General features: G+C 38.8%; 1 protein-coding gene across 1 annotated transcript in view; it reads right to left on the bottom strand.

Annotated features, from left to right (window-relative positions):
* The window catches only part of BAZ2B (bromodomain adjacent to zinc finger domain 2B), a 138,801-nt gene that overhangs the window by 21,690 nt on the left and 102,843 nt on the right, over window positions 1-14,268 (bottom strand). Inside the window, exons 13-22 of the mRNA XM_074144712.1 lie at window positions 11,153-11,245; window positions 10,968-11,029; window positions 9,152-9,217; window positions 8,334-8,399; window positions 7,636-7,680; window positions 7,366-7,392; window positions 6,109-6,174; window positions 3,025-3,165; window positions 1,995-2,249; window positions 1,037-1,251 (exon numbers count right to left, since the gene is read on the bottom strand). Coding sequence (XP_074000813.1) covers window positions 1,037-1,251; window positions 1,995-2,249; window positions 3,025-3,165; window positions 6,109-6,174; window positions 7,366-7,392; window positions 7,636-7,680; window positions 8,334-8,399; window positions 9,152-9,217; window positions 10,968-11,029; window positions 11,153-11,245 — 1,036 coding nt within the window. The remainder of the gene's footprint in view (window positions 1-1,036; window positions 1,252-1,994; window positions 2,250-3,024; window positions 3,166-6,108; window positions 6,175-7,365; window positions 7,393-7,635; window positions 7,681-8,333; window positions 8,400-9,151; window positions 9,218-10,967; window positions 11,030-11,152; window positions 11,246-14,268) is intronic.

Raw genomic sequence — 14,268 nt, 5'->3', positions numbered from 1 at the left:
GATGAATCTGCCAATGCACATGAACTCTCTCGCGCAGCCCTTGCGCCACCCCTGCTCCTGCTGCTGCTTCCCAGCTTTGGTAAACATGAGCCACCTCCTCCATCCCTGCCTCACACGCCGCCGCTCCTTCCCTTTCTTCATCCCTGCCTCGCACACCGCCGCTCCTTCCCTCTCTTCATCCCTGCCTCACACACCGCCGCTCCTTCCCTTTCTTCATATCCCTGCCTCACACACCGCCGCTCCTTCCCTTTCTTCATATCCCTGCCTCACACACCGCCGCTCCTTCCCTTTCTTCATATCCCTGCCTCACACGCCGCCGCTCCTTCCCTTTCTTCATATCCCTGCCTCACATGCCGCCGCTCCTTCCCTCTTGCAGCACAGCACACCAAAAGCAGCAGAATTCACCAGGAAACCAAACAGCACTCAATTAGGTGAGAAAAGAGTTGATCACAGTAAGTATGCAAAGGCATAGGTACCCTAAAGGCTGGCATCTAAGTTTTTATTGCACATTGCTGGGTTTTAAAATGTTGTTTAACATAGGGGTTTTTAAGTTACGAAATGCTATACATTACTGACCACAAATGAAGTGTACACTTTCTTGCATTACTGCCATGATAAATCAGGCTTGACACCTCAGCTTATGACCTTCGTTTAAGCACTTGGACAGAAGAGGTCTTAAAAAAACCAAATGAAAAAACGGAAAACAGTAGTGCAGAACCCTTATCCAGCTCTTCTAAATTATTCCCTAGAATAGTTAGTAAATTTCTTTGTAATCAACCTCATCCTTTACTCCACAAATTGCTGGAGAAATTTTGATGTAAGCTTTCAAAACAAACTTACAGACCAAACATAGAAACGTCTTACTCTTCCATCAAGTCAGGAGTACGTAAAGGTAAGAAGTGGTAACAGCAAATTTCAGCTTTCATTATAAGAACATCAAGAATCCTTTTGCAACAGAACACAGTGCATTCCGTATTTTTGAACTGTTACGTTTTTGTAACTTTATTTTCACAGACCTGTTTGGGAAAAATCTTACCTTACGACACTTTTGCTGCACGCTAACTCATTGACAAGAAAAGCGAGGACTGAAGCTTTCTGGGCTGGAGTATGTGCCTGGAAAGCTTTTGTCTTCAAGCTCTCTGTCAGCTCAGTTTGCCCACAGTGAGCTTCCATGAATATCTGCAGAATCTCGGACACATTATCTCGATTGATACCGACGTTCAGTAAGTGTTCCCCAAGAATAGTTTTAGCCTAGAAAGAATAAAAACATTTTGAACAATCACATTTAAAAAATACTATTTGTCTCTGCAGGCTACATTATTGTTTCTAAAACAGTGGGGTAGGTTGGTTGCATTCTTACAGAAGGACTTTAATCACGATTTCTCTTTAAATGTATTCAAATGTAAATTTGAATAGAGTAACAAATGAGAATGTTTTCACCTCTAAGTTTTTAAGAGCAGAAATAATATTAATGAAATAGGTTAAATGAAAAAAGACATGGTCCAACTGGAACTTGATGAATACTGTTTTGTACAATCATGCTATCTAGAGTTTTGGAGAAGAGCTACGTGGGGCTTGAAAAAGAAGGATAACAAAAGCGAGCATCATGAATGAATCAGAGTTTTGATGAAGTGATGTAGAGAGCAGACTGTGGAGAAGGAAACAGCAAGATTCGCTGAGAGTATATCATGAGGATAAGAATGGAAGGGGGAAGGAGTTAAAAGACGTGGCCAGAGATGTGATAGTGCCCTAAAAGGGGTCCAAATAAAAATAGGGAAGGGTAGAGAAAATGCCCAGAAATACATCAGTTCTGGAAAATGGGAAGGCTGACAGGGCACAGAAAGACTTTGAGTAACATTAGAACAGTGACACCAAAGAGAAGGAAAAGGAAAGGGAAGGGAAATCCAAATCAGAGAGGTGTCAAGGCGCATTATGAAGAACGCATTCATAAATACAGGGTGTTAATTATGGAAATTTTTTTTCCTTTTTTTTACCTTGTATCCTGTGACCAGTCCTGGATCACAAACAGCTGCAGAGACAAGCTTTACAAGCAAGTCTTGTACTTCTCCCATGCTGTCCCCTATGTTTAGCAAACCCTCTTGAAGAACGCTTAGGGAAGGTACATCCACATTCACATCAAAGCCAAGAACTTTACCAAAGTTACGCAGGAACTGCACTACCATGAGACAATCTGAAAACGTGCTTCCATCAAGAACAAGGCCTGGGATGCGAGGCAACTCTGGCAAAGGCTGGAAAGTAAAGAAAAACAATGAAAGACTCACTAGTATATTTCAAAAGGAAACTTTTTTGATACTAGCTAGGGAATTCGGCTGACGCTTCCACATGACCTACAGCATGACAACGCCAGAAGGTAAAAGCTATAGAGAAGCTGCCCCTCCACATCCCATCCAGAAAATTTAATTCAAAGCTGAAGTACATTTACCTTTTCACCTATCGTAAGAGGCAAGAGTAATAATTACTTACGTTTGGGCCAGGAGATGCTCTCAGGCTCTATTTTGAGCCAAAATACTATAAAAGGTTGTGTAAAAATATCTGAGGGACACAGGAAGGGGAATTCTCTGGAACAGAGAGGGCGTGAACCCGAGCTATGTCAAGCCCTGAAGGACAAGAACTAAGAACACAGAAGACCGGGAGAGTAACTTTTTGAGTAACAGCTTAGAAGAGTCGCACACATGAGACAAGCTCTATCTAGTGCCTGTGGACTGAGACACGACGCATATTCCTGCTGTAAAAATAACTGAGTAATCGATATTTTTTTTGAAGCATCATGCAAATGCTTTTTGGGAAGCAGGCCACATTTAAAGAAAATGCCTTTAATTAACTAAACATATGCTACTTCAGCATTTGTAGTATCTTGTATTTGTGTATATTTCAAATAGTTATCTAATTACCTAGACCAAAACTTGAATGCTTTGGGAGTGGCTGCAAGAAAAAAAGTTACTGTCACAAGGGCAAAATACAGAAACAAGAGACAAGTAAATAAGTTTACATGATTACGATTACCTTCTGGTCTGCTAAGCACATATCTTCATTAGGCTTCTTCAGCTCCTTTGCCATTTCTAATTCCAGTCTGCGCTGTTCCAGTTTACGCTCTTTATTTAATCTTTTTTCATCGCGTTTCTCTTGCTTTAACCGCTCTTTTTCCTTAAAAAGAATTGAAAGGACAGAAAATAAAACCCACATATTATACTGACAATGGAATAATCTAAGAATTTGAAAAGCACCACTTACGTAGTTGTAATAACTACCACAGCAATTAAGAAACTTGGATTCAAGTAAGGGGAAGGAGGAAACTACAGAAATAGAACAAAAACATCAGATTTGTGAGGAAATCTAAGATGTGCTGTTTTTCTCTCCTGTCCTGAGACAGGTATTGAGTATGTTCACACCGAGAGATTCTTCAGAGAACCATTTCAGGAGGTGACCGAGTGAAAACAGCTCCAGAAGTTGCCGTACACGCACAGCACCTGGTTTTAAAGGCCCCACTTAAAAACCCCAGCGTCATCAATACAAGTTTGTTAACGGAGAGGCCTCTCAAGAAAACCGTAGTTGGGGAGACCTCTCTGGACAGCCAGCACATGGTTTAAAAATTCCCATAATATGTAAACTGGATACGAGTAACTTATAAAACACAACCAATCGTTTCGACACACGCGGCTTCTGGCGTTCAATTACCACGCACTTAGCATGCAATCGAAAATTGAACAGTCATTAATATCTTATTCTGTATAGCAAGATAAAGGGAATAATCAAGTGAGAAGCCAAGCATCTATTATTTTTCTATTCCAGCACCCTCCTACATTGGCGTCACACAGAACACCACACTAACTACGGTCTAACCTGGGTTAGACCTAATGGATGCTGGGTTTGGAGCTCCATCACCTTCCCCGTCCACTGCCCACACCCTTCGCTGCACACCCTGGGACACTGCTACCGAACGCAAAATACTGAGTCAGAAACCACCTGGGAGGACACCTTTCCTGCTCGGCTTAAGAGTCAACCCGGAAATTCTTCCCTGAAGTATTACTTAATTTTTCCTTGTTTAGGTCTATCACTTTCATTTAAATTTACAAACATACCTAAGAGAAAAGAGTTTTAACAATTTCTTTGACAACTAGATGCTATAACAATGGTCATTGTACTTCAATCTCTTAGCTATCTGTGATTTATTTATAAAAGTCTCAGGATATAGAAATATATAACAAGTGAAATAAAGAAGTTATCAATTATGTTTTAGCGTTGATAGCCCCCCTTAAGATAATATCAGGGTTAAAACTGAAGACAGCCTCAGGATTATCAAGATGTAAAGTAGTTTATCATAGCTAAGAGAAGTTTCATCATACTGTACGGCTCTGGTTTTATCATCAATGCTATTCCGTCATGTACCTTTTTTTCAGGTAATTTTTTTTAGCCATCTGTAATGCAACATGAACTACTGTATTATTTTAAACCAATAAAGCTAAAAACGTTGGAGTTGTTTTAGCTGGTAATGTCTTATTTACTGCAGTATAACCAGAATAAGCAGGGTGTGGTGCTCCTGTAAGAGAGGCTTTTTCTCAAGCCACCTCAGTCATGAAGAACATGGTTACAACTGCTTTTCAGGGCAAAGCTGAAGACTTTTCCCTCGTTTCCTTCTGCAGCCTTCTAATGAAATGGAGACCTATCAACTGGTTGTAAGAACAAGTTCTGTTACAAAAACACTATTACATTAGCTTAAGAGCAGGGAAACTTCCGTGTCTTTCACGCAATAGCACAGCTAAGAGCAAAACTTAAGTAGTTAAAGGCCTCAATGAAAATGTTTTGATGGATTTTGGGTTACGTTGTGCCGATACGCACTATCAGTGTTTCTCAAGTATTTCTGCTCCAACTAAAGCATCTAGAGTTCCTCAACTCATAAGCAATCATTGTAATTATGAATAACATTTCCATTTTGCAGTACTTTAAAAGGAATAGTTTAATTCAGTTGCCCAAAACTCACCCAATTTAATAGCACAGAATGTGTATTTAATCTTTAGCATTAATCCTCATAATAAGCAAGTGTTATTAGGTCCTTCTGTAATATACTAGATTTCCATAAACGAAAGCAGTCATCAGAATAAGAAGCACTCACCATAAGGAAAGGGCAGCTATTTTAAAAATAGTCTTATTTTCAGAAACAAAACAGAACAAGAAATCTAGGTGGTTAGATGATCAGCATCAAAAGAAGCCTGAAATTTTGGAAAGTGAAATTAACCCCTTTTTTGTTATCAGCTTAATATTACTGCATTCAAAAAAGAAAAAAAGTTATATAACTAGATTCAGAGATGGACCAAGTAAAATGCTTGTACACAAAATGACACATACACATCAGGACTTTAGACTTCTCTATCTCTCGGTTCAGAATTTCTGACACATTTTTAGTAAAACAAAACGAGAAATGAAGCATTTATTTGCTATAGCGCAGCAGTGCTTTCTACTGAAGGAGAAAAAATAAAATTATTAAGCCACAATAATCCTATTTGCTTGGTTTCATTGTGGTCCAAATCTAGAGTCAGCTGCAGAATCCGCAAGTTTAAGAAGTCTGGACTGGAATAAGATGTGTATTTTCACCCCGGGTAAGCATTGAGGAAAACCTGTTCAGGAAGTCTGACAAGTCAGTATGATGACATCCTTACTCTTACACACATGAACATCATCAAGAAGAGGAAATAAAATTTCCTTTCCAGGAAATACCGAAGACTCTGAAGTGACTACTTCATTATTCGCTTCTTGTGTGGAAACACTGGGGATGGAGGAGACCCTCTTGAAAACATCCACTCCCCATCCCTGTGTGTTTCCTGTCCCTGCTGCCGCCCCCCAGTATCAGCTCCAGCAGGCTCCAACTCCACAACCCACCTGGGCAATCCCTGCCAGTGTTCAACTGCCACCCTCAGAGTAAAAAAGTTTTTGTTAAGTTTAAACAATTTCCTGCATTTCAATTTGTGCCTATTGCTTCTTTTCCTGCCCCTGCCATATACACAAATGAAATTATACATAAAGGTACACCAAAGGGACTCCTCTTGTACAGATCACCGTGAAAACTTCAAACTTTCTGAGGTTAATACTCACTTCTGCTTTTTTACGTGCTTCCATGGCTTTCATAAGCATCATATGTTGTCTTCTCCTTTCTCGTTCCTATTGAAGCAGGTGAGATTAGAACAACACTAATCCACATATTCAAATCAGTAAAAAAGCTGAGTAACAAATTTAGCATTAATAGACAAGTCACAGTAAATACTAAATATAGGACAAGAATGGCCAAGTCTGTGCATGTTTTAGTTCAGGTTTAGAAAGCAAATACAAGAACAATCAAAAGCAAAAAGGTAAAGCAATGAACATGGAGACAGTGTAAAAAAGAAGCATACAGATTTACTTATGGTCAGTTGTGATGCTCCTTCATAAGCTGGCAGAACAAAAAGCATAATGGTTGGCTGGAACAGGTCAGTTACCTTACATCTGCTATTACGGAACTTGCAATTTACTTCTTCAAGAGCCAATTCAGCAGAATTTTTCCACTGGTCATTTTTAAAGTTTGCAAATATTAACATTTTTGTAACCAAGCAAGAAGTTAATGTGATTGATTTTCTCAGCTCTAGATCAGTTTTAATCAAGCAAGTGGTGGCGTATATACATACGCAACGACACTTGCGTTTACTGACGCCTGTCCCTCAATAAATTATGTCAGTAACTTCAAATGCATTAAAGAGCTATATTCTAGAGCATCAAGTATAGATTTTTTTGCCTTAAAAGCCATAGAGTAAAACCTGGCCCCATTAAAGGCTATGGGAATTTCATCATCTAATTCAGTGAGGCTACGATTACATTCTGATGTTTCATTGTATACTTGTAACGTTATATATTTACCACCAACTGAAAGCTACTTTCCTCAGTACCTTAAAAACTTAACAAAGAAATCATCCTGATTTCTAAAATAAGTTAATTCGAATTGTATTTAAAATACCTGGATTCATTCCCAGTGAATGGGACAAGGCTTGCAAAAGTTATCCAAGTGACTACCTATTAATTTTGCAATAATTAATCCCTGATTTTATGCAGTAGTCCAATTTCTATTGGGACATCAGTAACAAAGATTTCTGGTTTAAAATCTCATTTACTTATTGCCATGTTCAATTTATACACGTTCAAGATGTCTTTTTTTCCCTTCACAGACAGACAAGCAGATGTATGCAATGCACTGTGCTGTAAAGCCATGCAGCAGTATGTAATGACAGCAGCCAGTGCTACGTTTTATGCATTGCTATGACAACCATATCACAACCAAATCACAATGCGGTGTTAGATGTACAAAAATAAACATACCCATACCATATCTAGTCTATGCCTCTCCAACTCCTGGTAGAAAGAGTTGGCACAACATTATGAAACAGAAATCACAAAGTCATAAATCCATTTATAATCCCCCAAAAGACCCCAATACCAAAGCAAAGCAACAAATCATAAGGTGAAAGAAAATTTGGGAATCAAACCCAGAAATTTAAAAAGGGCGTATTTGGAAGATTCCCCCCGCCCCATATAGCTTAAGTAGCAGGTCACAATTGGCATTCTGTCTGTTTGGCCAACTCAATCTACACCAACCTGGTGTTTCAGTAGAACAGCTTGCTGCCGTCGCATCTCTTTTTCCTTAAACAAAAGAACAAAAATTAATTTAAAATATCTATAAAAATTTACTTCCAAGTTGCTCATTTTTGCCACACTACAACAGCACATCTGAATTAATTCCCCACCCCCCAAAATCTGACCACAGAGAAGCAGACATAGTGTACACGACAGTAAGTCTACCGAGTTGGGAGTTTCATGTTAAAACACACCAAGAATGCCAAAGCAGTAACAGAAGTACATATATAAAATGTATTTTCCCACGTTTGTCAAAGAGTTCTGTAGTCTTGTATGCTTGTTGAGAAGCAACAAAGCTTTTTGATACAGTGTGCTTAAAAGAATACTGTGAATAATGTTAATGCACAAGCACTTTAAGTTCTGCAAACCAAGCGTCATGTAAGAAAAATTCACGGTAAGAGCACACAAAAAATTACTGTCTCTCTATATGTTCGTGTGTGTATGTACAAATGCATGTCTGCGTGCGTGTGTGGCACATACACAAACTTTTCTCTGCATATGCTTCTAGTATTTATGTAAGCACACGTACGCGTTATTCATATGCCATCTCTATATACAGTTTCATTATCATTTAATATCCTTCCAAATTTACTGCTTTTATACATGAACATAGATTATGCACCATAAAGTTCTTGGTTTTGGAGCTCCTCTAAACTAACCTTTATTCGTTTTTCGGCCTCCAATAATTTGGCATTTGCTGCTTCTTCCTTCTTTTTCTTTTTTGCCTGTGCATGCAAAACAGGTCACACAACACCACCATCACAACTTGAAAATAATCTGACCAGAAATAAAGTTACGTGCCTTTAAAAGTTCAAAACATCATCACATCTTGTGTACATTGCAACAGATTTCTTCCCCAATGCAACTTTCATAATCAACGTATTCACGATTCATTTACTTTTTACAGTTAAGCCAGAATTCCAAGCCCCACTCCAGATCGCTTCACCTGGCTACTACAACTAAGACACTGAGTGTACACAGAAACAATAAAATACAAATGGCAGAGAGATTACCATTAATTTTTCCATGAATGGAGACTTGAAAACTAGCAATCTATCTCTGCTGGTATCCTAGCAAACTAGTATAGTATACCAGTATATTTTAACATATATATAAACTTAGCATTTTAAATCCACTGCACTTCATGCAGAGCAGAGCACGATACTGCTTTAACGTCCCATTAGTGCAAACTTGTTTTCTAACAAAGGAATAGTTATGCTGTTAACTTTTGCAAACACAGGACTATTTGTGTAGAAAGTCAGGAACCAAAGTGAGCATTTGCAAGATTTGGGTCGCAGTTAATAGAGATGTTTTTAAGAACAATATTTTAAGACAGGTTTTTGAACTGGCCTTCTGGAGTCCAGATTGTTAGAGTTGTTATATTTAGTTACATTCCTAAGTGCATGTGTGACTATAAAATAACAACATTCTTCAAAACAACAATAAAAAAAAATTACATTTGAGCCATTATTTTTACCTCTAAAATTTGCTGAGCTCGAAGTTCTTTCTCCATTCTGATTTGCTGGATTCGCTTAATTTTTTCCTACAGGGGGAAGAAAGTTATTTATTTTTAAAAAAACAGTACTGAGAAAATAAATTTAATTTTACCAAAAAAAAAATAAATTTCCAAGTTTATACATACATACTTGTTATCAAGTCTCAAACCCATTGTAGTCAATTGTTCCCATACAACAAGGTAAGTTTGGAATTTTTACTAGCATTGGAAGATGTCTGGTGTATCCCTGAAGGAACCAACTCCTAGTTATGCACAGGTGCTCATGTTCAAGTTGTCATAGTAGTATATTTTTTTAACAGCCTTAAGGGGACCAGATTAATGATAATGTAAGTGAGCTAGCAGCATTCAAATTCTAATTAGGAACGGTGGAGCTATTTAGGAATGAATGGAAATGGGAGCTGTGACATGAAAAACACAATGTTCTGATGTGGTCTCCCTGAATGTAAGAAATATGGGGTTCAAACCACTACTTTCTGCCTTGGTTCTAGCAGCCTTTCGGGTCATTGCAGTAACCGAGGGCAACACGGAGAACCCGAGTACTGTGAAACCCAAAGCACATCCTTTGCCAGCCAGTAACAGTCACCCACATGCACCTGGACAATTTATTCACAGTTAAATACACTTCAGTTTCTCCAGATTTTTAGAGCGTTGAGGTAATTGATGATGAGTTTGGATGCCTTAATATGTAGTTTAGGGGACGGAGTTTTATACATGCTGAAGAGTGGAATAACAAAAAAAGTAACCACAACAGCAGCCAGAGGCAGTACAACACATTTCAGCACATTTCATTGTGGCAAGTGGCAAGAAGAAAATGACCAAGCTATGCACGCCACAGATGGATGCTGCGTAACCATATTCTAGTTCACTCTTTTGGGGGAATTAGTTCCTAAAAATCTGTATTAAGTCTTATTACATTGATTCAGAAATGCAATCATTGCAAACTTTGGGATTAGTTCACAACCTCTCTGGGCAACCTGTGTCAGTGCTCGGTCACCCTCATGGTGACAAAGCATTCCCTGATGTTTAGGGGGAACCCCTCATGTTCCAGTGTGCACCCGTTGCTGCTCGTCCTGTCCCTGGGCACCTCTGCAAAGAGCCTGGCTCCCTCCTCTTGGCACCCTCCCTCCAGGTGTTTGTAGACATTGGTGAGATCCCCGGAGCCTTCTCCTCTCCAGGCGGAGCCGCCCCAGCTCTCTCAGACCTTCCCAGTTTAACTGGTAGAGTGACAACTTCTATACTGCGCACTTTCTTCACGGAAAAATCTAAAGTTACCATCTCCACTTGATTTAAGCCTCTATAAATAGTACTATAATAAGAATATGAACACTGAACACAAAATAGTTAATTCAAATAATATTTAAACATTCTTTTTCAAAAATAATTAAATGTTCCATCTGTACTATGCATTCACATTCTAATTCAACAGTAGTACAGGTAAAATTGCTCTCTCAAAGTCAATTTTTCATTCTTTTAGAAGGTTGTATACACTTATTCTCTGCCACTGTAAGAGGGTAAAAACCTAAAGCAATAACGGTACCGAACCCAAAAAATGTCTTCTCATCAAAAGCTAAAAAACTTGTCCTTTGACTGCTACCAGCCAAAGTATTTAATTTCTGAACTCTGCAGTAATATACACTGTGTGGCCTTTAAAACTAGATCGAACACATTCACTTTGTAATCAGCATTTTTAATAATTCACTAAATAATTAAAATGCCCCTAATTCAATAATTCAAAATGTAATTTAAAGAGCTTATTTAACAGTCACATAAAGTTTACCTGCTGCTTCATTATCTTTATCTGCTCCTTTTGCTTTCGCTTTTCTTCAGCTGCCATAATAGCTAACAAACAACAGCAAACACAAGATTAATATCAGCAAAATATTTCATAAGACAGGTAACTTTTCATTAACACTTTCCAAAATAATCTGCTAACTTGCACAAACTTTTACAAATAATACTTACCTTGCTGTTTTTTCGCTTCTTTGGCAGCTCGAGCTTGTTCCTGCTTCTGGAGTTTTCTCAGTAGCTTTATCTGTGCTGCTTGCCTAGCTATTTCTGTCACCAAAAGAAAATATTCAGTTCATAAAAACAATGCTGTTCAACAATAAAGATACAGCTCATATTCCAGACATTTGCTTGAGGTAAGGATAGAGAAACCACGATTTGTTTTGCACACATTTATCTTGACAACATTTCACTATTAACTACCTTTAGTGGTATCTTATGTAACTGTAACTACATCAACAGCGCAGATGAACATGGATACCTTCTACATAAAAGAAAATACGACCTTTGGAGGAAAAAATTATCTTTGAAGTGATAGCATCAGACCAATAATGCTGCTTCATTTAAAAACAGATTTCTTCTTCCTTCTTAAAGTAGAAAACATTTGTCTCGGAGTACTAAATCAACATTTTATTCAGAAATCATGGAATTACTGATTTCCTTATAAGTCAGCTCATATAATTATCTAATCCTTTGTTAACATGCCGTAAGAGCACTCTCATCTGGGTCACACTTCTCTTTACTGTGGCTATGTACAGCCAGCCACTCTTCTGCTATTTAGTAACTTCCTCAAGCATTCTGCTACTTTAAGTGAGAAAATTTAGGTGAACTGTGCATGGACACACTGAAGTAAGACAGCTGTAGGAAGCGTTTTTTGGAGGTTGAATTCAACTTGCTATTCACAGGACAGAGGCCCACAACCTCTTTGACATCATTCTCCAAAACACTGACAGCTTCCTGGGAAACGACCGAGACACCGGCAGACGTATGGAAAATCCACGTATAGATAAGATGCTGCTGTAGATAGCAAGGGCAGTGTAAATAGGTACACAACAACAGGGAAGCCTTCAGGGTCAAGGGGAAACCATACAGGAAGGTGAGCGACACCTCAATCGAAAGAGAACCAGTAGCTGGAAATTAGAATTTACGTTAGAGGGGCGAACTATGAACTGTGGAAAGGCCAACAGATGCAGAGGACCACTTCATCTGAACTGAAACAATCCACGAGGAGGATGTAGTTAATATTCAGCACGTGCCTGAACAAGACAGATGGGAAACAAACACCTATACTGCAAAAAACAGGGACAACAAGTCAGACTACCTAAAGGGTGGGCTGAAGGATGATGGAGCTGGACTCTTTTCAGTGGTTTCCAGTGACAGAATGAGGGGCAACGGGCACAAGCTGGAACATAGGAAGTTCCATTCAAATATGAGGAAAATCTTCTTTATGGTGAGGGTGACAGAGCCCTGGAACAGGCTGCCCAGGGAGGTCGGAGTCCCCTACTCTGGAGATTTTCAAGACCCACCTTGATGCAGTCCCGAGTAATGTGCTCTGGGCAATCCTGCTTTAGCAGGGGAGTTGGACTGGATGATCTCTAGAGGTCCCTTCCAACTCTGAGAATTCCGTGATTCCGTGATACTTGTATTTCCATTCAACTAGCCTATGCTGTATTGAACAAAATTTAATGGCTTCTAAATCTTAAAAGATTTCTTAAAATCTTTCTTAAAAGAAATTAGGGAAACTAGAATTCTTGGTATCAAATGATAACCCAGATGTAATAGACACCTCACGGACACAGTAGAAGGATGATTAATAATACATGGTGTTGCAAGGTACCAACATTAAAAGAATATCAGAACGAGATTTACAGGCTGAAGACCAGCTTTCTAAACAAAGTCACACAGCATAAAAAAAACAAATGAAGGGAGAACTATGTAGTCTGTTTGGTGTAACCCTAAAAGAAGCTGTACAGGAGCAGTCTTCAAGCATGCATACTCCGCAAGAGAGCAACCTAGAAGCAGTTCAAAAACATGTATACTTTTTCAGGTAAACACTGAGCCAAAGGAAAAAAGGTTTAAAAGAGGAAAAAAGGTTTAAAAGAGGAAAAAAGTAGTCCATACATGGCTCTTCAGAAAAGGTGGCCATCATAGGAAAATGGTGAGCATGTAAAAAATTAAAAGCTTCATCAAATAAGAATAGGAAAGCCTACGACATGCCAACCAAAAAGAGTGAGTTAGAAAGGCTAAAAAAGAATCTGAAGAGCACCTTGCAAAGGATACCTGAGCAGACAGTGAAAGATCTTTACATACATCACAACAGGAAGCCAGAAATGCAAATCAGTGGGACCTAATGATGAACAGGATAGAAAAAGTAGCCTTAGAAAAAAAGGTTACTGAATTCCTTGTGCCAGTCTCTATTGCTGAGGATGTTGGGTAGATTCCTCTACTCAGTGCACCGTCCACAGCAGACAGGTCAGAAGAGCTAGATGAATTGGAGGTAAATGTAAAAGAAGTATTAGCTCAAGAAGGCAAGTCAGATGCTAACAGATCACCAGGGCGGGAGACAGAGTAAGCCGAGAAATGTGAAGGAACACTAACATGAAACCAGAGACATTGGTCTGGGTGCTTACCGTATTATTAACAACAGCCATTGTGTCACAGGATTGGCGACTCTCACCAACAAACAAAAATTCTTGGAAAATGCAGATCAGGTAGTCTCATTTTCCTTTCCCGTTGAGGTAGTACAGCCTTACTGTACATATTATGTCTTACATCTACTCACTGAGTGCATTATAAAACACCATCAGTTCAGACAGTCAGCATTGGCTTCTACGAAGGGAAATTCAGCCTAATTTCAATGAGAGTGTCAGTAACAGGGAGATAAAGAGAACCTAATGGACACAATGTATTTAGAGTTTCAGAAAGTATTTGACTACGTTCTAAGTCAAATATTAATAAAACTAAGCTGTTATGTCATTGAAGGAAAGCTTCACAGACTGAAAGCTCTTTAAATAATAGCAGGTGAAGAACAGAGATCAGCAGTCATCTTTTGCGATGAAGTAGAGGTTTTCTTCACAAATCCATATTAGAACCAGCTCTATTTAATACCTTTTTTCATCAATGAAACCTATAAAGGGGACTGCAAAGTTAAATCCTGAAATGGGAAGATGATATTAAACATTCTGGAAAATCCAAGGCTGTGCTGACAGCAAGAAACTCTGGAAGAGCCCTGCAAAACAGTGGGCAAAGGCAGCAGGGGAGCCTCATCATAGATAAATGTAAGGTAATACACC

This window comes from Numenius arquata, chromosome 3, assembly GCF_964106895.1.
Source record: "Numenius arquata chromosome 3, bNumArq3.hap1.1, whole genome shotgun sequence".
Taxonomy (NCBI): Eukaryota; Metazoa; Chordata; class Aves; order Charadriiformes; family Scolopacidae; genus Numenius; species Numenius arquata.
The sequence above is the reverse complement of the archived record's forward strand: the minus strand, read 5'-3'. Positions and strand labels throughout refer to the sequence as shown.